The 24018-nt window shown below is 35.6% G+C and overlaps 1 protein-coding gene across 4 annotated transcripts in view; it reads left to right on the top strand.

Moving 5' to 3' along the window:
• LOC138699933 (structural maintenance of chromosomes protein 6-like) overlaps window positions 1-24018 on the top strand; it is an 89641-nt gene that overhangs the window by 8394 nt on the left and 57229 nt on the right. For 3 of the 4 annotated variants that reach the window (XM_069826138.1, XM_069826136.1, XM_069826137.1), the window contains exons 3-9: window positions 173-595; window positions 5315-5510; window positions 10313-10474; window positions 13364-13608; window positions 15566-15685; window positions 16506-16636; window positions 20213-20416. In XM_069826138.1, coding sequence (XP_069682239.1) covers window positions 176-595; window positions 5315-5510; window positions 10313-10474; window positions 13364-13608; window positions 15566-15685; window positions 16506-16636; window positions 20213-20416 — 1478 coding nt within the window. In that variant the 5' untranslated portion in view covers window positions 173-175. The remainder of the gene's footprint in view (window positions 1-172; window positions 596-5314; window positions 5511-10312; window positions 10475-13363; window positions 13609-15565; window positions 15686-16505; window positions 16637-20212; window positions 20417-24018) is intronic. The other variant, XM_069826139.1, reaches the window with a different exon arrangement.

The following is a 24018-nucleotide window of genomic DNA, read 5'->3' as shown; positions in this document are numbered from 1 at the left end:
TTAAATGTAAAACAAATTATAAATTCTGAGCACACTTTTTGAATCCATACAACAGAGTTCATGCTTTGATTCACATGAATAACATGTGAAAATTATAATAAACAACTTTGTATGATTGCCATGAAACTCGGAATCTTGAATAGATATTATATTGCTTGTTGTGTGATTGCAGTGAATGATGTCTTTAAACAGTCGAGGTAAAAGAAAGTCAGAGGAGAAAACCCATGAAGATTCTTCTTCCTCAAAGAAATCTCGGAAGAGTGATAATGAATCAGAGAAGAAAACACATGGAGATTCTTCTTCCTCAAAGAAAGCTCGGAAGAGTGATAATGAATCAGAGAAGAAAACCCATGAAGATTCTTCTTCCTCAAAGAAATCTCGGAAGAGTGATAATGAATCAGAGAAGAAAACCCATGAAGATTCTTCTTCCTCAAAGAAATTTCGGAAGAGTGATAATGAATCAGAGAAGAAAACCCATGAAGATTCTTCTTCCTCAAAGAAATCTCGGAAGAGCGATAATGAATCACATGCATCAAACGAACTCAGAAATGGTGGTGAATGCAGCTCCAGTGATAATCATAATGATTTATTGGAGGTTTGTCTTTGGTTTAAATTCAACTACCGACTTCTTTATAACTTTCTCTCTTTCTGAACAAATGTATTTTACGTAACTGTACATTGCAGTAAGTTGTCGCCCATCATCATCATCATCATCTCATCATCATTGTTTGTGCTGCAGTCTGTAATGCACCTCCATTCCTATCTTCCATCTTTCTTTTCAATCTCACCTGTGGCCTGTATGTTGCAGTAACTATAGTATGAATTTCAAAAAAAAAAAAAAAAAAAAAAAAAAAAAACTCAAATAGCTATAATATGCATGCATTTATGGCCTGAAGCACACAAAAATATGATCAATAGAATTCAGAATGTGATTTTGCCAATAATATATATATATATATATATATATATATATAAATAAATAAGTACTTTTTCTTAGACTGCGTTACACATTACATCAAATTAAATTATAGCTATTTAGTAAATTTTAATTTCTTGAAATGTCTGTGTGAAGACATAAGTAATGTAATAATATAGTTCTTAATTGTGAGGTGCACCATTACATGTAAAGAAATGCTGTGACGAAATATATCATATCATATCATAATAGTTCTTAATTATAAACAACTGCAATCTCATTGCACGAATGCTATGGCGAAGGAAAATATAATTAAATTTTTCAAAATGTAAATGTGTTGTTTAACTGAGAAATACGCAATCCTAGTCTTCATCCAAATTTTCTAAAGCCAAAACTGTCAGCTTCAAGTTGATACTCCATAAAAATACAGCATCAAATGGAGCAACATAATCTTCTATGTCATCTGTAGTTGAGTTGATTTTATATATATAAAGGGTATTTCAAAAGTCAATTCAAACATTAAACCGCTATAAATATTATAATATTTGAGATAGGGAATGCGACGGTTGTTCTGTGCCACACGTTGGTTGCGCTGATTCGCGACAGTTGATTGTATGTGGGTTTTATGTTGGGCGCCAGTTGCGGAGGTTGCTCTATCCTTCTTTTGCCGCGTCGCCGACAAAATCCGGATCGGATAGCTCAGGTGGGAATCTGATCCAAGCTGCTGTCCCGCGGTGGAGATGATCTCTTGTCAGGGCTGCTGAAGTTATGCGGGTATAGGATTTTGGATGGAATATTTGTCAATCACACGAATAGAATAAAAATCCGGGGGTAGAGTTCCATTAATCTGATTTATTGTTGCTCACGTCCCTAAGTGAGTCGGAGTGACGTAATACTGGCTGGTGTCTGTTTTGTGATATCGGTAACGTTTGTTATCGGATATCCCTGTTTAAATCACGAATACATCTAACGCTACCGGTCGACACACCGGTAAATATATTGAGTTCACGTAATACAAAATATGTACGCTGTGTTCTTCTCATGAATTGAATCTGATTTGCAGCTAATCACTCTGTGGCGGAGTTATTTTAGTCGGTCTCTCCAATCTTGTAACTCTGGTCATCTAACTTTATGCAAATAATACCCGACTCAAATGTAATCTAATAACTTGAAGATATACTGACGTTCAGAATTATCGCTGTTTGGTAATTCACACTTAAGTCCCTCTTCCGACGATGTTTAAGGAAAGTTAAACTGCGCTGCCTTTTGGCGAGTAAATCAAAACCCGAAAAATCTAACACTCGCACTGTCTGCAGTATTCAAAACTGTCGCCTACGCGATAACTATACTCGGCTCAAACACACTCCGGCCCGCGTATATGGGCCTAATAAGGGTTTCTAAGCTCTCGAAGTTTAATGACTAACACCAGCGTCTATATCCCAATACTTGGTAATAAAAACTATATTGAATCGTCGCCACTTGACCACCACACTTGGCTCGAAGGCCGGCAATTAGAAAAAAAATGTCTTAGTTTGCCTCGTGTTTAAATACATACCGCAATGACGCGCTCTCATGATGCTACTTTACCATTGGCTAATTGAAACATCGCGCGTGTTCCTGAACAATGACCCACTCCTTACCACGCGTGGAAACTCCAAGCTTCTGGAATATACGATGGGTCTGAGTGCGACGACCTGTGCGCGTCTTCTGGTCGAGTGCGCAAACACTTAGGCGGAATCGAAGCGCCACCTGCGAGTTTGTCGGGACAAAATACCTATTACGCGCTTGGCCGACCACAACTGCTTGGGTTCGAACACCCTAAGATGTCGATGTATAAACGAAGAAATATCTGAGATGTAGCTATATACGATATTAAAGAAATATCTATTCCTATCACTAGTCCATCCTAACTACCACTTCAGGAAAAAACAAAAACATCACAGTGTTGGGTAAACAACGGGGTTTACAAAACATTGGGAAGTGTCTGCCATTCTCTTGTTCAATGTACAGCATTCTGTCTGCGACACCATGCACAGCATTTTGCAGATAATGTCTGGAATATTGGCAATTTCTTGCGAGATGGCATCTTTCAGTTGCAGTAGGGTTGTTGAATGTGTCCAGAAAACTCGTTCTTTAAGGTAACCCCACAACCAAAAGTCAGCTGGATTGAAATCTGGAGATCGCGGACACCACATTGTTGGAAAGTACCTACTGATGACTTTGGTCGGAAAACGAACCTCAATTACGCGTGTTAACTCCACTATTAATTTTTTTTAGTTGGTTATTTTACGACGCTTTATCAACCTCTTAAGTATTTAGCATCTGAATGAGATGAAGGTGATAATGCCGGTGGAATGAGTCCAGGGTCCAGCACCGAAAGTTACCCAGCATTTGCTCATATTGGGTTGAGTGAAAACTCCGGAAAAAACCTCAACCAGGTAACTTGCCCCGACCGGGAATCGAACCTGGTTTCCTGGCCAGACACACTAACCGTTACTCCACAGGTATGGACAATAATGGAATAAGACAGACTGTTACAGTAAAAGGAGAGCGCTACTACAGCATGTTACAGAACTTTGTCATCCCTAGACTGAGGAATAATCTTCATGCAAGATACACTCCACCCCACATCTTTATTCCTGCAAAACAATTGAGGGGTTGAGTGCAAGAAAGGCACTTTTCTCAAATGCAAGTTTTGAGAAAATTGACGTTGAAAATTCAAACCGTAATAATGTTATCTATGCACGCCTTTACATTTTGTGTACTGGTGACCTTTATGATCACAGTATTGAACTACAACTTGGTGATCATATGCACAACAGATCAGAGAACACAATAAAGCGTTTTACTCAAAAAGGGCACATCCTCTAAAATGCCCTTCTTGCACCCAGCCCCTCAATTAATTACGCAGATGTTTGGCGATCGTGTCGTCAGTAGGCTCTTTCCAACAATGTGGCCTCCGTGATCTCCAGATTTCAATCCGGCCGACTTTTGGTTGTGGGGTTACCTTAAAGAACGAGTTTTCCTGACACATCCAACAACCCTACTGCAACTGAAAGATGTCATCTCGCAAGGGGGGAAGGGTGTGCGCGTGAATTGTATCTTCAAAATCATTCTCTGCCAAAATTTCTTGTTCAACACTCTTCAAACTAAAATTATTTATCTGTAGTTTTGCTATGCGATTTCAGTTTGTTCGTGTTTATATCATTATGTTAAAAAAACATTGTTACTTTCTTTGTTACTTTAGCAACAATGCAAATATATTAACTAAGTTTTTAGAAACAATTCTGGAGGCTATTCTGCTCCTTTCCATGTACATAACTTATTTCTGTAAAAACTGTGCATAGCCACTTTTGCAGGCACAGCGATGATATGTTACTGTACATACTATATAACTTTGTTAAAAGTAGGCAGTACCATATGTGACCACCGGGAAGCCCTCTTGACCACTCATATACCGGCTAGATGGCACTTCAATCCTTGGAGAAGATGGCAGAGCTGGTCATCGAAAGCTTGGAAGCAACTATTCAATTCACCTGACTGAGAACTCTAGAAGAATTATTCCATATCCAACACTGGGAAAAACTAAAATCCTACATATGTGACCAGTTCTTGTTTTACCTGCACATCTCTGAATTTTGGCTGAATTGCAAGAAAAATTGTTTGAGAAAACATTCAATTTATTTACCTTTAGTAACCATTAAAATTTAATTCGAGTTCAAAATTTTCTCTCCGAAATTTCAAATTAAATATGATATTTTAACATTGATTTAAATAGGCATTTGAAGGGAAATATAGCTAGTTCAAATCAGCCAAAGTCGAACTAATCACTTTCTATCATAGTTATATAAATTTTTGGAGAGATCAGAACAAAATATTAAATCAGAATAGAAAAACAATCTGGCAAAAAGAAATACTGCAACAAAAGCATTACTAATTAGAATATTTAAACACACATATCGTCTTCAATACACTAGAAACAGGTACAATGTTTAAACACAACTGTTCAGCAGCACAGCTCCACAAAATCAGCATTATGAATTCACCACATTGCACCAACTTCAATAGTTCTTTGACGTTTTGACAAAGCCAGCTGTGAAATCAGAACATAAAATGACCCTTGAAATGATAACATTAATATATTGACACTGCATGATGAAGAAGAGATGTAGAGGATGTTGATAATGATGGTGACAATGACGACAATAACAAACAGTGATGATAATTCTCTACTTAGATAAACTGATATTTTCTGTTTTGTGTGTCTCATGTCAGATTTCCAATCAGTTTTTTATTTGGCTATTGTCCAATGTTATATATGGAAAAGAAGTGGAATAGTTCTTCGAATCAATATTTATTATATTATTCTATTGAACATGCATACTTGGTATATTTCAGGGACAACGTGCAGGAATAATTGAAAAAATATATATGAGAAATTTTATGTGCCATTCTTGCATGGAAGTTCCTTTGAACCCCAGGATAAATTTCGTCATTGGAAGAAATGGAAGTGGTAAGAGTGCACTACTCACAGCCCTGGTTGTAGGATTGGGAGGAAAGGCAAGTTCCACCAGCCGAGGAAGTTCACTGAAAGGTGAGAAGCTCAAACAAGTAATATTAGTAACTATATGTATCTTCTTTATGTTATTGTGTAATAGTACTAAAAGCATTTTATCTCAATAAATGTAATTATATACAATAATGGTGTACAGATTGACTTTAAATAAAATATGCAAAAAAAAAAAAAAAAGCGAAGATTCGTTGCATGTTTTAATTTTGGCAGTCCTTGCTTCTTTTGTCAGTTTCTCATTTTTGTTTCTTCACTTGTACAATGTGTGCAGAAAGCTGAGGTGACCAGATTTTCAAGTTCCAAAGTCTGACACCTCTCAAAGTGGTATAGTAAATGAATGCTGAATTATAAATACTCAATAACAATAAACAGAATCACGATAAAAACAACACACTGCAATACATGGTTACAATAACATAAAAACACAAAAATAACATATAACAAATTAAAATCGATTGCATGTGTTGAATAGATCGGTCCAGAAGGGAGTCATTTGATTTGGTGTGTTCTTGAGATTTGTATTACAAATGCCATCTGATCCGGTTGGTTTCTTATTTTTCGCCTTCTCTTACTTCAGCTATGTTTATATCAGCCCTCTGTCGTATGACTCTTGTGGTGGTTAGGTTACCTTGTTGAGGAGAAGAGAGGTGTTTTTCCCAAGATTCTGTTGGGATCTCAGTGACAGTGCTTGTTAACTTCTAAAGTCAAGGAAGGGCTCTGTTAGCACCTCTTGAATTTGGGCTTTTCCTTGCCCTTCTGTGAAATTAGTTTCCTTGGTCTTTAGCATTTTTTATATGCTTTTCTTCCCTCTGCATAAAGATTTAGTTTTGCCTTAGTGATGTCTGTTCGTACTCTGTGCAAGAGTTTGATTGTTTCTTTTCTTTGTTCATAACTAGAGACAGGATTTTCATGCACTATCAAATCGTACAATATGCATGCATCCATGCACTGTCAAATGGCCAAATATGCACAGTGAAGGAAAAAAAAAACACTGAAAATATGCACTATCAAAATTGAAACTTACATTTTATTTTCGAATGGCACAATGTACTACTAACAGTATTTCCAAATTTATAAGATATTCTTTCCCCTTGATCCACTGTGCCACAAGTTCTCTTGTCGAACATTTAATCTGGAGCATTACAACACTTCACAGATAACCACAGAACACAAATACAGTAGCTAATTCACAAAACATCTGTACATGTAGCCTACTACAGACCTTCTACCTATCTATCTTTCCAAATTAAAGGCATGTTAGGGGTAGCATGTTAGTGCTATTGTCGCCAAACTACAAAGTATGGGAGGGAGCAGAAGAGGCATCCTTCTAATAATAATAATAATAATTACTTCTGATTTCAGTGTTTAACAGAAGAAATACTGAAATCAGAAGTAAACACTGAAATACTGAAACAATTGTCTTTAGAGACAATTAGGTACCCTCCACAAAAATGGCTTCATTTATACACCGATGGATCCTTGATCTCCAGAGAACAAGATGCCGGTGCAGTTGTTACGTGCTGTCTCTTCTCAGTTTATAGATCTCTTGGATATGAAACAACAAGTTTTGATGGTGAAATCATTGCAATAAGGGAAAGTCTCAGGAATCTTCTATGCCACATCAATAAATTTAGGAATGCAGTTATATTGTCAGACTCCAAAGCAGCTATTCTATGAATAGTCTCTAAACACACACCTTCATCTCAAACAGCAGAAATAACTAAAATGCTCTCTCAATTAATATCACTCAAATAAAAGAATTGTATTCCAATGGATACCATCCCATTGTGGAATCCTGGGAAATGAGAATGCGGATGCTTTAGCAAAGAAGGGCAGCACTGCTACTTACAGACCTGTTACTAAATCTATGTATTACTCTGTGAAAAGATTTATTAAATCTACATACTTAGACTTCAACAAACAAAATTTGGTAACACAGTCTAAAGGGAAAAAATGGAACTCTCTGCATCAAAATCCACAGTTAATTCCCGATTTACCACGAAAATCATCTGTAGCTGCATTTAGATTGGCAACAGGCCATGATTGTTTGGCCAAACACCTGCATAGAATTGGAATATATCAGTCCCCTAACTGTCCATTGTGCAACTCAAACCAAGAAATGGATTCGGAACATCTCAAAATCTGTGCTTCAGTGGCTGGTCATGATAATATCTTTGAAAAATATTGTAGTGCAAGAGGTCAAATGACTTCATTGTGAAATGCCTGGCATTAGAAAACAACAACAATAATAATTTTAGTCTCGGGGTAAGACTTATAGAACAGGAGTATGGAATTCCAGTGTGACAATACCATGAGAAGATTAGCTGGTAAGATTCAAAGTCCTCAGGTAGAAACCCTGCAAACCGTTAGCATTTCGTCTATATTTTTTTGTATATATACTCAAATACCAAACTCTACGAGGCAACATTTCTAAATGCAGTATCATGTGATTTAATATAAAACATGCAATGAAACTATAAAAATGGACGTAATATACAACATAAACCTCAAAATATGCATTATTAAACTTAAAATCTAAAAAACATGCATTATGCACGAATTTACCACTAAAAAGACCAAAACATGCAAATATGCACGGAAAAAGTACTCATATTTCAAATCACTAAGCCATAAAACGGATATTTACAAAGTTTGAGAACTGTAGCAAGCTTTTATAAAAACATGCATTTGCATGAAAATTCTGTCTCTATTTATAACACTCAACATCAGACCAAGGTTTGGCTGTTTTTTACTTCTGGGAGTGAGTGATGATTGTATATAGTTTTCTGTTCTTTTCAGAGCGGAATCTAGTTGGCTCTATTTAAGGAGGGCTGAAGCTTCGTCATTTCCATGTTTTTTCGGTTTCCAGATGTCTTACCCTTCAGCTTTCTTGACACTGGGAAACTTTACTGTTTGTTGTTGGTGTCTCTGCTTTGTTAGTGTAATTATTTATTATGCTGGTAGGTGTTTTCCTAGAACAGGGTAAGGAGAAGAAAACTTGTCATATGAGTCTTACGAAAATGCAGTCTTGTAGCACCAGATTACTATAGCATGGTGAATAGGAATGTTAGTTACTTCACCAGTTGCATGGTTCTTACGTGTAACATATATCCCAGCCCTATCACAGCATGTTGGAATATTGGTATTGGCAGCTTCTCTCATTGGTTATCATCCATGTTCAATTCGATTTTGAAGCAAATGAGGTATACTACCAACACCAATAATGACAAATAGCTGAATAGGCCTATATTGCCAACTTTACAGTTCATATTCCTTAAAATATTACTATGAATGTAGAAAAATCTAAATCGGGATAAATTATGACATCTTGGCAAAATCTAGCAGAAAATAGTGTCCCAAAATGCCTTCAGAAAAATCTGGGACAGGGGATCTAAATTTTGGATTTTCCCGGAAAAATCGAGATGGATGGTCACCTTGAGAAAGCAGAGGTGTGTTTAGACCTGGTGGGGCCTGACAGCACCAGGGTACTATTTTTCGATGGTGGTGGCTCCAGAGCACTTTTATGATTTTCTTATTACTGTCATATTTTTCATTTATAAAAAGTCGTATTTTATTCACATTTGAAGTATTTCATGATGAGGCCTACCCCACAGACCTAACAATCTTTATATCTAAATTTGAACCCATGTATTTTCGTCAACATTTCATAAACATTCCTGTGAAAATGGTGATGATTATGATGATGATGAAGAAGGGGACAGCGACAATAACGAAGACAGCTACTACCGAGACTACCAAAATCCCAGAGCCAGGGCATTTTTTTTTTTTTTTTTAAGAAATGCATACAGGTCAATTTCTCTTTCATGAACCCGGTTTAGAATCCAGTTAAAAAAATTTAGTCTTGTGACAATCATCAGGAGACAGCTGATGTATGTCAGTTATTTTATATGGTTTCAACTTTAAGAATACTAGCTCTATTATCAAAGAGAAATACAGAATTGAACCAATAAACCTTTAGATCTACAATGAAATGAACACATCGACAGAATGGAAAACAACAGTCTATTAAAAATCTTTTGAAAGACTGTAGGTGGTTCATATTTATATGATAAGCTCTGCTTCTGTAATATGGGAATGTTGGCTATGTCTGTATGTATAATTTTAGTCACATTCTGTTATTCAGTATAGTCCACATTAGGAAGTGTTCTGCAATCTTCCATTATAGTTAGAATTCCTCTAAGCAGTATACTTACGATGCTTATCATCCAAATGCACTCCCAGATTGTAGTGTCTTGGCATGACTGCAGTCCTCTTTGTTCCCAAATTCGTTTCCAGAACATCCATTAATTTTTAACATAGCCTTTCTGTGCATCATTTTCCTTGAGTTTAATTTTCATATATTTTCTCTAATGCATGGCATATTCTAAGTGTCCTAACAGTTAATCCCCCCCCCCCCCACCATCTAAAGCTATATTGTGCATAATTCCACCATTTCTTCCTTTCATGAATGATGTTTTATGCATCTATAGCCATTACCTTTGAAGCATTGTCTTCATTACAAACAATGCAAGTAGATAAAAGTCATAGGGAAAAAAGGAAGAAAAAAAAAGTTTTACGCATAATAGTAAACTGCTGTATTACAAATAAAGTATAGGAAAAAATATTATTAGTGATAAACAGATTTATAGACTTAACACATAGCGTATTAAGAGTAGATTATGAGAGATAAACTAAGAAAGCCTTCTATTATAAACTCAATGTGAAAATTATTGAAGGATTAGTAACATCATTAGACCACCTGAAACCTTTAAAAGGGTTATAACGTTAAACCTTTATTGTACATGATTATGACAATTCCTTTTCAGAATTCATAAAGAAGGGATGTCCTTCTGCAACAGTGGAGATAACTTTGAGAAACAATGGCTATTTGACCTATAAACCTGAAAAATATGGAGACCGTATTATTGTGACTCGAGTCTTACGCAGTGGAACTGGCCCATCTGGCTACAACATAAAAACAGAGAAAGGTAATGCTCACTTTGTTTTTCTCAGGTCTGTTATATATATATGTTTATTCTGCCATACAGAATAAAATTGAAAAAGTATTTAGGAAAAAGAAAAAAAAAACATTGTTCATATTCATTATGATTGTGGAAATGGCTTGGATATTTTGATTAGTGAATTTTTTTTACTGATTTTTAAAAGAAACGCACGTATGTTCAATCAAACCTGATTCATAGGGTGTTACTGAATGATGTAGATTAAATTTAAGGAGTAGAGGGCAGTAAGGTGAACACTTTTCATTAAGCAACCCAAAATCGGAAATGAAAAATGACAGAGCTGCAGCCCTAATAATAGTAACATCATGATTTTTAATCATGTCACCTAGCATGGGAAGTGCGAAACTTTATTGCTGTCACATTCAGAACTGATGTTCAAAATGACGACCGCCAATTTCATTACAAAATTTACAATAACGAACCATGTTTTGTCTTATTATTTCGAAGATTCTATGCTTACCTCTGATGATATCAAAAGGTATAATGATAGGCTCGTAAAATTGGTCCTCTGTCTTCATTAGTGTTTAGTAGCATGCTGTTCACATACTCCTAGAGGAATAGTCGGGATGTGTAAAATGCCATTCTGCTCCAGTCACTTACTGTTGAGTACTTGAAGGCCAGGAGAGTGAAGTATGCTGGAGCACTGTCATGCTGCTACCACATATTAACACATATCTGCAGAGGAATATTCTCCAGAAGTTCCGGTAAGGCATTTTCTAGGATGTTGCGATTCACTGGACCAGTCAAACAAGATAGCAAGATATAATGTCCAATAAGATGGTCTATGACAGTACTGGCCCTAGCATTTACTGAAAATCTCTCCTGGTAACTCTTTCATAGGCACTGCGGATTTTCAGTGGTTCATAAACATGGCTCCTTAGTTATCACCATTTAATTCGAGAAAAATTCGTTCCGGTATCGGGAATCGAATCCGGGACCTCTCAGCTCTATGCGCTGAATGCTTTTTCCAACTGAGCTATGCTGGGACACGATCCATGGTGCCGGCCGAACTCCTCTCGTAATGTTTTACGGCCTTACTACCTGCACTTTAGACAATATAAGTCATACATGCAGGAGCACATATTTAAATGACTTTATGGCCATATTCAACATCAGTTTGTGAAAACTGCTAACAGTTAATACATCACATATTCATTATATATGAGGTCTTGCCTACCTCACTGAATATTACACGACTACTATGAAGTAGTCAATGTGTATTATCACCATTTAATTCGAGAAAAATTCGTTCCGGCACCGGGAATCGAACCCGGGACCTCTCAGCTCTACGTGCTGAGTGCTCTTTCCAACTGGGCTGGAACGAATTTTTCTCGAATTAAATGGTGATAATACACATTGGCTACTTCATAGTAGTCGTGTATTATTCAGTGAGATAGGCGAGACCTCATATGTAATGAATATGTGATGTATGGCTCCTAAGGTTGTTCAAAATCCTCTCTGTGAAGCTTGTCCCATCTGTAAACTTCACGAGTTTTGGATGGCGATGCACTGTTGAAGAAACCACTGTGAGAACTACTGTCATTATTCAAAATCAGCATGAATTCGTTGAGGATGAAAGAGTGGAATTGCAAGTCATGTAGAAACTCCCACTCACGTGATTGACACGCATTTTGTGAGTATTTACATGTGTGCTCATTCTTAGAGTGGCAGCAACATCTTCCAGGATGACTAGCTGACCACAGGTTTTCCTTGCACCTGCCTGATGTGTGTAAGCCAATATAATTCCTCTTTTCCTAAGACATTGATGAATGTTGCTCTGTTAGGAAGTCGAAGTTTAGATATGTACAATCGACGAGCTGCAGCAGCATTCTTGCGAGCTTCCCTGTAATACAAATGCATATCAGCAAGTTTCGCAAATGTGTAATTACCCTCCATGAAATCAACTTGCTTTTAACACAGTTGAAGACATCTGAATGTGGCACAAGCAATGGCGTAGTTAGAAGAGATATGGCATCTTATGTAAATATTGGGAACTCAATGAGGAAGTGGAGGAGAAGGATGGCTAGGGTTGTCTTGTATATGGTAGGTGGAAAAGCAAAAATTTCACAAGACTTTAGCTCCATGTATTTCCGATCATGGATTGCTTGATGAAAAATGTTTATCTCATCATAAAATTTACTCTACATCATACATTAACACAATGTAGATTGAATATGGAGGGGATTTTATACATTACTTTTCACGAAATTTGCAGGTTTTGTTTTGGGTAGAACAGGGGGAGAGTGGCATAATTTTGAGAAATGGAGAGTTTTCTATTCCAACATTGTCACCAAAAGAGGAAGATTCCAGCATTCAAATTATAACATTTTCTATAGACCATCAGCAATAGAAAAAAATGCATTTTAAAGTTTTCCTTAAACAAAGTCTTCTCATAAAGTCAACATTCCTCTTGTATTGATGGTTGATCGACTGTCATGTAAATATGCATGATCTTAACTTTTGTCATAAACACCATGAAAATAATGTGTTAGTTGCTTAGTAGTATAATAAAACTTGGTTACAATGAGCATGATTTGTCAAAGAAAAATTTTTATTTATAGCATTTCTCCTAACACATTTAATATAAAACTGTACAAAAAAGAAGTGGACAAATTACTCGAGCACATTATTTATCAATATAAATATGTTGTTGTTGTTGTTGACCAATGCTAAGGATCTTGGATTTCTTCCATTCTCCTGCTGGTGTCTCAATAGATTTGGTGAGCTGCAATGATAAATCAGCATCTATTTTCTTCATTGCTGGGCATTGTAGCAAATGTTCTTTATCCATGATGAATCAATATAAATATATATATATATATATATATATATATATATATTTTTTTTAAATCTTAGGTGTTACAGTTTCCACCAAACGAGAGGAATTAGACAGGATTGTGACAGCATTCAATATACAAGTAGAAAATCCTATATCAGTCCTGAACCAGGACATAGCACGGACATTCCTGAATTGCAGTGATCCTTCTGAGAAGTTCAAATTGTTTCTGAAGGCTACACAACTTGATGTTATTACTCAGAACTTCACAGAAAGTATGCATAAAAGGCACGTAGGTTCTTCTATTATCAAGTCAAAGAAAGAGGTTAGTATTTTTATATTTATAATATTGACATACAATTAACAATTGAGGCATGCAAGTGGAAAAGGCTGGAAGTGTCGCAAATAATAACATGTACAAATCACATAAAACTGTTTAAAGCTGGCATTTTTTAGTTTTAATTATTGAAAAAAAGCTTTCTTTTCATTTCATTTTTTTATTTTGTAAGGAGAATGCATGGATAAAGGGGAAAGTTCTTTGATCATAAACCTGGAGAATGGTGGAAGTACCACCTGGCTACTTATCAAAGTATGAAAGTTCAAGGTACAAAGATAAAACAGTGTTGCATATTTTTATGTTATTTATTTTGTAACTTGAGAAGAACAAAGTGCAGACGCACTCTAATACTGCCTGTTAAAAAAAAACAACTCTCATGGCACAAAATAAACTAATATTAATATCTGCATGCTCTGACATGGCTTAAAATAATCGTTATGTATATCCTCAGGCACAAAGTAAATTAAATAATGGAATATCTACTTTCTCAGTGGCAGACCCTATCAAGTTTTTTTTTTTTACGGTGGCGACGAATGTCCTTTGACAAGAAGTGCTACATCTTTGTTCCCGAAATTGACTCAGTGTCCCTTCTTTTTGGATTTTAAGAGAAGTTCCTGGTAGAACTGTTTGTCTTCTACTTTCTCAAGGTAGTTCATCATCCCCAGTAGATCTTTGGCCTTTTCGGTGCTGATTTTGGAAACAAACTGAATCCTTGGCAAGTTTCCTTTTGTTGAGAATATCTGTTTTCGTCGACACACTTGTAAGATCGAAACTCGTGGATGTTTGAATAACATGAGGGTTCTTATGAGAGACCAGATGTGTAGAATTGCAAATAAGTCCTTAAAAGTTTTAGGGCATACCTGTACATTTTTACCCGAGACATGTGATATCATTTATGAAAATGTATACTGTATATATGTGAAAATAGAACCATACTACATTTTAGTTTCAATTTAAATTTTAATCCATTTAATATTTAGGTTATTATTTCCTTAGAAACGGGTTTTCAGGTAGTTAATGTTGGTAGTAGATATGAACTAATTTCAAACTACATCATAAATGCTCGACTTGTGCTAATTATTTGGGCAATATCATTCTGGTACCTGAAAATCCGTTCCCTATTAAATACTAAGTAATGCTAGTATTTTAAATGCATGTATATTCTGTAAATTAGTAAATATGACAATACCTAAGCTGAGAAGAAAAGAATGCGACTTACTGCAGTTCAATAAAAATATTAATCCAAATGTTAATTTATTTCTAATGTCGACTATTTACAGGAGTAAAAATCGATTCTTAGCTGCATTGCCATATATAAAACCTACAAACCTCGATTTCTTCTCAAGCCACATCTCGACTTCATTTTAGAAATCACATAAGGATTCAGATCTCGATCTCAGTTCAAAAGCCGAGGTTTGGAACCACGATTTCGTCCGTGTTTTACAAATCGACCTATAATCTCTCTTCTTCTCAAATTGAAAACTTGTAATCACATACATTTGTTTTCCTTCCTTTCTTCTAACTTTTTCCTAAATTTTTTAGCACAACTCAGTATGCATAGGTTAGTCTTTGCTTGTTAGTGACATGATTCTTTTTGTTACATCTCTTCGTTGAGACCAGAACGTATTAAGACTCTTGGAATTCTTCTAGACTAATAGTATTTAATGAAAGAATATATAAATTTTCTTGATATTAAAATTGTTTCTCAAAGCAGATTGAGATTAAATGCAATAACGTTTCACATATATAAGACAAGAAAATTTTATTTGGGAAAGAAAAACACTTATAAGTGTAATGTTAACGTAAAGTAATGAATTAATTACACATTCTTATGTTGTATTATACTTGTAACAAATTGTGTTACAGTGAATTATTTTGTCATTTGCAGAATTTCGTTGTATGTGACATTCTTTTATACAGTGATTTCTTTTCTCCTTTCCTATAGTCATTTAAACAAGCAAAAGCAGAAGTAGAGGAGCTGGAACGAAAATTTAAAAGACTTGAAGCAATGAGGAACCATAAAGCCAAGGCCCGGGAGCTGGAATCGGAATTGTACTGGGCAGTTGTAAGTTTATGTTATTATACTCTTCTACTAAGCAGTGTATTCCGAATCTCACTGGACCAATGGACATCAGTGATGTTACGCTGCAGCAAAATAGGAACAAAACTGCTGGAGAGTTCTAGGGCTATCTTGGCGGCTATGTGAGTCGTATGTGCTATGCTAGCATTCTATGGAAATTTCTATACAATCACTTCGTTCAAATGAAAGGGAGCTCAAACAATTCATTTCTTGATCCAGTAGTAATAACTGGTCTGTTGACATGTTCGTTCATAAGCCATTAACTTATTTATTTATTTTTTTGCCCATTACAAACAACACAGTAGAACACACAACCATGACACAACAGTGCAAGATGTCATTCGTCTGCCAATTTCCACCGTGTACAAGAACCAATCTGATTCATTGATGACAGCTGATGGACACAGCCACCACCTCTGCACGCTGATGGAAGCACTGCTACAGTGCAGTCACGAAGCTCAATACGTAGGGAATATACATCCAATGACAGTTGAACTTTAGTTGCTAGCCATTAGGATTGTTACTATTGCCTCACCACAAACAATGCTAGATAGTACCGGCACAGTCTAATGTTTCTAGTACTCTCAGTTGCTAATTGCTTGGAGTGCTGTATTGCGAGAGAATGCAAAAAATCACCTCAAGCTTCGTGACTGCTGTATGATATTAGACTGTGGTATTACTTGCATTTATTACAACGAAGATTACTGTTATAAAAATGGCTGACACTGTTATTGGTATTAATTTATTACTGAGCATGTTATCAAATGGTTTGTGAAAAAAATTAAATTTCTTATCTTGCTTCAAGGCAATCTCAGAGGAATCTACTGCATCAAAATTGGAAAAAGATTTGGAAAAGGAAAAGTCTAAGTATCCTGAGCTGAGGCAGATGTTTGATAAAGAAGCAGAAGAAGAGAAGAATCTTCAGCTTCGATTGCAGTAAGTTTTTTTTTCTAAACTAAAGAAATATTCATTGTTTTTTCTTTCTAAAGGTACGGTCACATGTCGCTACTTTTCCTGCGCAACTTTTGTACTGCAGCTGCAAAAGTTGGATGTCGTGTTCACATGCAAGCCAAAAGTAGGATACTGCATGCTGCTTTTCGTGCTGCGCAGCTTGAGCTGTAAAAGTTGCAACTGGAGGTTGCGAGTCTGTTGACACACAAGCGCTACTTTTGCAGCAGCAGTCTAGCTGCAGCTTTCCATCTCCGTGTTGACTTTTCAATATTATTTGCTTTTCTATCCTAACTAGTATTCAGAAATTGGCATTATTTTTACTACAAGACTATTAGAAAACGCCTATATACTTAAATTATAACCAACAGGATATTCACGTAATCAATGTTTGAAACTACACTACAAAAGATAAAAAAAAAAAAATTATATCGTCAGCAAATATACTCTGACTGTGGTGTACATTTAGTAACTGTTACAAATCATTTATTTCCGTCACATCTAACATTAAAATATATCCAAACTAAAAGTATCATTGGCACATTTGGGTGGCAACACTGGTAGCAACCGCTGCAAAAGTTTCAACAAAACCGATATAAAAAATGCTGTGGCTGCAACCCTGAGATCCCTTTCACACGTCACTACGTTTAAGCTGCACACAGCTTGAAAAAGTAGTGGGCAGCAGATTCGGCAGCCACTGCTTCTTGGGTTGCACTGTTGTTCACACATTGCAGTACGAGAGTTGCACAGTTTTTTTGTACAGCAGGACTGCAAAAGTAGCGACATGTGACTACTTTAAAACTGATACTTCTTCTCAGTAATTGAAATCAATCTTCTTAATGTATCCAGCTGTTTCCTGACAACATAAAGTCCACTGTAGTATATTCAGTTGTTTTTCACGAGAAATTAGGGGTATTTTGATCGTGTTCATTATAGATGCTTGTTGCTAGCAGCCAGAGTTGGGGTGTAGTCAATATATACTGCAGGGCTGTGTCTTCTACAACTGGTACTTATAATTTTAATTTACTTCTTTTGTGGTTTATGGATGGACAGTATAGAAGAATGTGTTCCAGATCTTCATCATGATTATTACACCACAGACAAGTAGGATTATCAGAAATGTGAAATCGGTGTAGGTACAATTGTGTGACAATGTGACCTGTTCTGGCTCTTGTTAAAAATGTTTGAACATGTCTGGGCAAGTTTTTGTACATTTTCAGGTCATTTGGTTTCTTTTGTACAGACTAAAATTTTTCCTATGTCAGAAGAGAGCCAGTTGTTGATCCATAGGTTTATAAAATGAGACTTCACTGAAGCAAAAGCACTGGATAGAGATATCACTTGAAGAGGTCTTGGTTGCAAATGTATTGCCTGTTTTGCAATATTATCGACCAAGCGTTTAACTTTTTTCTTTTAATACATCTCACAGAAACATTATATAATGTAAGGCAGCCATTTTCAACCCAAGTGCCATGAGAAAATGGAAATAGTAAAGCTTGTCGCAGAAATAATTGGAAAAGTGAAAATAAAAAAGTAGTAAAAAAAAGTCAGTGCACGAGAGTCAAAGTTAGAATATCGTATTTTACTTATCTTTATGAAAAAAAATATCGTACCTTAAATATCTTGGCAAAAAACAAGTAATAATAATATTTCTTAAATAACAAATGCAGAAAACATGCATAATACCATAACTTTCACACTTATATTGCAGTGTAATAATTTTCTATCATTAAATTTTATATTTATATCATAAAATTCAAATAAAGATGCAAAAAGCATTTGAATACAAAAAGCATGTTAGTTCCATTTGTGAATAATGTGTATTTTGTTTCTCTTCTCAACCATTTTTGTCCCATGCGCCCATTCACCATTCAGTGTACTGTCATTCCCCCTTAAATTTACTAAAAAAAATAATGCCTATGAAATTGGAAATATTTTATTTTATATAACGGGGATACAAGTGGGATGAAATAAACAGGAAAAAAAGCTTGGGAAGACAGAGACGAATGGAGGCATATTTGGAATTGACCTTCCAAAAAGGACACAATAAGATGTTGATTTTATGTATATACATTTGGACAGGACATATTGATTGATTGATTGATTGATTGATTGATTGATTGATTGATCGATCGATCGATCGATCGATCGACCGACCGACCGACTGACACATTTATCTGCGCCTTTGATTGTTTGATTGAGGTTCTGGCTGATATGTACATCTATTATCAGGCAGTAAATCTCACTTGACTTATGTCAGAGGGAGAACAATTTTTACACATTGAGTCTGATTAATGTAATATATAACTAATCGGCGATGTATGCAGTGGAGGGGGAAAGGAAATGGCCACCCTATCCTATTATCTCCTGGCCTAGTTGCCTCAAATTGTGCCTTGTTGGTATTACTTGAGAGGTTCAGACCTTTCTTCTGACAGTTGACTAAACAACATTTATCTCTCCTTGCCTAAAACTCTCAAAATTGTCCCCAGGTTGTGGACCACAGCTTTAGATTATATTAGTGTGTTGTGGAAATTGAAGTTACACCTTTGGTATGCCAATGTTGGAAAAGGTTGAAAAACGCTGTTGTAAGGTATGGACTCCTAAAATGAAAGTTGGCTCTCGTGATGCAAACTAACGTACAGATGCTGAAAGCTTTGTTTCCTAAAATTGATATTTACATTGCAAAAATTTGTAACTCTAGTTACGGTTTTTGTGATATATCATCATAAATAATGAAGAAAGGTCCATTAATATTGTAGGTTAGAATTGCTACTTACATGGTTTACCATTTTTAAACGAAGTATCTTTGCACATATGTGATGAGAAGGTGAGGATGGTATTTGGACAGGAGAGGCTATGTTTTGCGTGTTCCTATTCCTAGATCACTCAGGATTTATTTAGTTCTGTAATGTACAGACCCAGAAACAAAATTTAGACAACCTGAATTTTCCAAGTTCCAGTTATAACATACTGCACATGCAGTAAGCACTGAGCATAGTTTAATATTCGTTTACTTAAAAACTAACTCATAAATGAACTTTGTTGCCATCTTGTATCACTTTCCAACTAAGTATCACGTTTGTTGTATTGGTTATTGATTTCATATTCATAAAAATCAATCAAACTGTTGAACTTTAGAAACTTAAAATTAGGCTTTTGCATAATCCACCATGTCCTGGAGCTTGACATTTGCAACGTTTCAGAACTAAATACATTTTCCATCATCAGGGTAAGCCTGTATTATTTTTTTTCTCATGAAAGTCATACTAAGCATTATTATCGTTTTTACAGTCCATTGCTCTTGGCTGGTTTAAATTTCTTGACCTTGGAGCTCTTGGAAAGCAAAATAACCACTTTGTCACCTAGGATGTCCAGATGATGTAATCACGATATTTTGTAGTATTGTGAAAAGTGCACTTTTTAAACCATTTCAGGAGTGTTTAAGAAAATAGCTTCTGGTTGAAGGTTGTATTGTACTGAGAATATATGACATTGTAGTATAAATACTGTTAAGCAATAGAGAAAATTTGTATAAATTATGTTTTGATTTCTGCCTTTGTGCAGGACTTTCTTGGGTCAAGTAAATGACATAGCAGCGCGGCATCAAGCATGTGAGGCTGAATACATGGAGAGTAAAGAGGAAGGGAAAAGAAGAAAAGATCAATATACATCAAAGTTGAAAGACTACAAATCATCGCAAATTAAAACAACTCGTTTGGAAAGCAACATTAGCCATCTTAAAAGTGAAATAGAAAAGATATGCAAAATGTAAGTAAACTTACCAGTATTTTCTGACAAATAACACAGTTTATTGTAATTATTATACTGTAATGTTTGAGAGTGCAATATTTGTCTACAAAGTGATTCTCCTATTAGAATCATTGAGTTTCTATTCCTACTCTTTCCACCTTCAGATATTCAGCATTCTTATCAGAAAGTGTAAATGAATATTAGTTGTTTTGATAGCTATTACTACTATCCATTGCATTTACACAGCAATTAATAGTCAACTTATAGGTACAGGCAGCTTACGCTTCGCTGAGCTTGAAGTATGAGACATAAATAAATCGTAGTAGACGACATTTGTGGCTCTGGCGTTCGCAGTTTACAGCCTCTTAGGTAAAAGTCAGGTGGAGAAAATATTTTAAAATCTAGATCCTTCAAATATAAAGACATCATTTCCGTGTGTAAAATGCAGTTTTAACTTCTTGACCACATTGTGATCATGAAATGAAATACCAAACATACTATATATATGATATGTAAATTTTCTGTAGCGTGTTTGGGTCAGCACTGTATGAAAAATTCTTTTCTGTAATGAAAATGTTTAAAGCTCGACATAGGAGCGAATTGTCAGAGTGTAAATTAAAACATACTTTCCTCTTACCACTCTTCAGATAGTGGTTCTAAATATAGAGAGATTAGTGCGGGATCCAAAAATCCTGAAAAATTATTGTCTTTGGCAGCTGAATTCTGAAGGCCTTTGAAGTTATACATTAGGTAACAAGATACATGATGTTTCTCAGGATTTCTGATTTTTTACTTGTGTACCAGAATTGATTAAGTATTTAATTGCTTTCATTTTTCTTTCGCACTATTGCTTTCAAAAATCATTAATTTTAAATTCTTTAATATAACAATGTTGTTGTTTTCTAATGCCAGGCCTTTGCCAATAAAATCATTTGACCGTTGTTGTTGTTGTTCTCCTCCTCCTCCTCCTCCTCCTCCTCCTCCTCCTCCTCCTCCTCCTCCTCCTCCTCCTCCTCCTCCTCTAATGGCCGCAATTTGGGATCATTTAACCCATTTTGCTTCTTGCTTCCCAATAAAGTTGAGAGAAGTTTTTATTTTGTTTTGCTTCCTTGTTCAGTGCAATGCATGTGAATAGGTGTTCTCTTCCCATAGATGAACCTGGTAAGTTGCATAAGGGGCATTCTTCAGTATTAAGGATTCCAGTTTTGAAGAGATGTGCTGCAAGGCAGTCATGACTGATGTTTAATCTGAAGGTGGCAACAGCTTCTTGTCTTGGTTTTAAGCTATATGTTTTCCAAAGTTTGTTGATATCTGCCCATTTTTTCCCTTGTGATTGTTGATCAATTTTATGAAGTATTTGTTGATCAATTTTATGAAGTATTTCTGCTTCTGATTTGGTTTTAATTTTGATGTCTAATGTGTGTGTACTCAAAACTTTGTATCAGCAATTTCATTCCCACTTAAACCAATGTGTGATGGCATCCATTGGAAGTGTATTTTCTTCTGTAAGTTTTCTAGTATTTCAATTTTTTCATTTGACTTCTTGCACTCCAATATTTTTCAAAGATATTGTCATGGTCAGCCATTGAAGCACAGATTTTAAGATGTTCCGAATTCATTTTTTGGTTTGAGTTGCACAATGGACAGTTAGGGGACTGATATATTCCAATTCTATGCGGGTGCTTAGCCAAACAGTCATGGCCTGTTGCCAATCTAAATGCAGCTACAGACGATTTGCATGGTAAATCGGGAATGAACTGTGGATTATGATGCAGAGAGTTCCATTTTTTTCCCTTGAGATTGTATTATCAAATTTTGTTGTTGTTGTGTTCTAATGCCAGGCGTTTGACAAGGAAGTCATTTGACCTGTTGCACTCCAATATTTTTCAAAGATATTGTCATTGTCAGCCACTGAAGCACAGATTTTGAGGTGTTACGAATCCATTTCTTGGTTTGAGTTGCACAATGGCCATTTAGGGGACTGATATATTCCAGTTCTATGCAGGTGTTTGGCCAAACAGTCATGGCCTGTTGCCAATCTAAATGCAGCTACATACGATTTGCGTGGTAAATCTGGAATTAACTGTGGATTAATTGTCTGTATACAGCTTTTTAGATGAGTCCAGTACTCATTACTATTCTCAGTAGTACTATTCTAATGTAGTGGCTTTCTCTTGAAAATTTGCTGAAAATTTTATTTCTTCTTCATTCTTCAGTTTTTCCATATTCAATTTAATTTTGCAGGAGAAGGTCAAGAGGGAAGAACAATTGGAAAATATGGACTGGAGAGAAGAAATGACAGAGGAGAATCTTTGGTAAATTTCTGTAAAAGAAATGCAGTGATTGTAGGAAATACATTATTCCAACAACATAAATGAAGAAGATTCACATAGACATGCCCAAGGGACGAAAGCAGATACCAGATAGATTACATACTGGTACAGGAAAGATTCCGAAATTGCTTAAAAAATGGGAAAACTTTACCAGGAGCAGATATTAACTCAGATCATGTCCTCCTGATAGGCGAAGTAGATATTCGTCTGAAGAACATAATAGGAAGACAAGTGATGAAGAAATTGAACATGGAAAAACTAAAGAATGAAGAAGAAGAAAATTTGAAGCAAATTTTCAAGAGAAAGCTGCTACATTAGAATCCACACTTGAGAATAGTAATGAGTACTGGACTCATCTAAAAAGCTGTACACAGACAACAACAGAAGGAACAATAGGCTACACAGAAGGTGGTAGAATTAAGAAACCTTGGGTCACAGGGAAGATGGAGGAAAGAAGAATGTGGAAAAACATCAACACAGAAGAAGGTAGAAGAAACTACAGAAAACTTAACGAATTAAGACGAGAAACTGATCAGACGAAGGAAGACTGGATGAAAGAGAAATGTAAAGAAATAGAGGCTTTAGAGAGAAAAGGAAGATATGATTTAATGTACTGCGAAGTAAAATGTTTAGACTTCACAAATAAGAAAAGCAAATCCATGTGGTTGATAGTCATTATTATGTTTCATATTTGAACATCTGGAACCATTCTGATTATCAAATATTATGAGCTATGGAGCCACACCTAGGCTGGGAACGTTGCCCATGCTGACTGACTAGATCCAATATGGTGGTAATAAGATAATGCATTAACAGTGATATGTTTTAAGCAAGAGCTGGTGTACACCAAAAAAAGCCTCTTCCAATATTTTATTTGTTACCACGAATGTCACATTAGTACAGCTGACAATTATATAAAAAATGACCTTGTGAATATAAATGATCGAAAATGCATGGATGATGGAGTGAAGATTTTCTGAGAATGGCTGCTAATTCTAGAAAGAAAAATTACATATAAAATTAGAAATACACTGCTTGTACTAGACCACGTTTATTCTCACAATCAAGAACTGTCACACTGAAATATGTACCACTACTGTATCTACTGCCCGACATCACCAGTCAAATACAGCCTCTGAATGGAAGAATCAGAGCTTGCTTCAAATGTGCATACTGGAAATGTCATAGTGAGATTCCTTCCAAAATAAATTTCAAGAAATATTCCATCTTCGAAATTAGAAATTTGAATACAATGGCCCTAGTAGTGATAATGTTATTGTTATCATA

The sequence above is a fragment of the Periplaneta americana genome, chromosome 5 (genome assembly GCF_040183065.1).
Source record: "Periplaneta americana isolate PAMFEO1 chromosome 5, P.americana_PAMFEO1_priV1, whole genome shotgun sequence".
In the NCBI taxonomy this organism is placed as follows: Eukaryota; Metazoa; Arthropoda; class Insecta; order Blattodea; family Blattidae; genus Periplaneta; species Periplaneta americana.
Note: the sequence above shows the minus strand (reverse complement) of the source record. Positions and strands in the feature narration are given on the sequence as shown.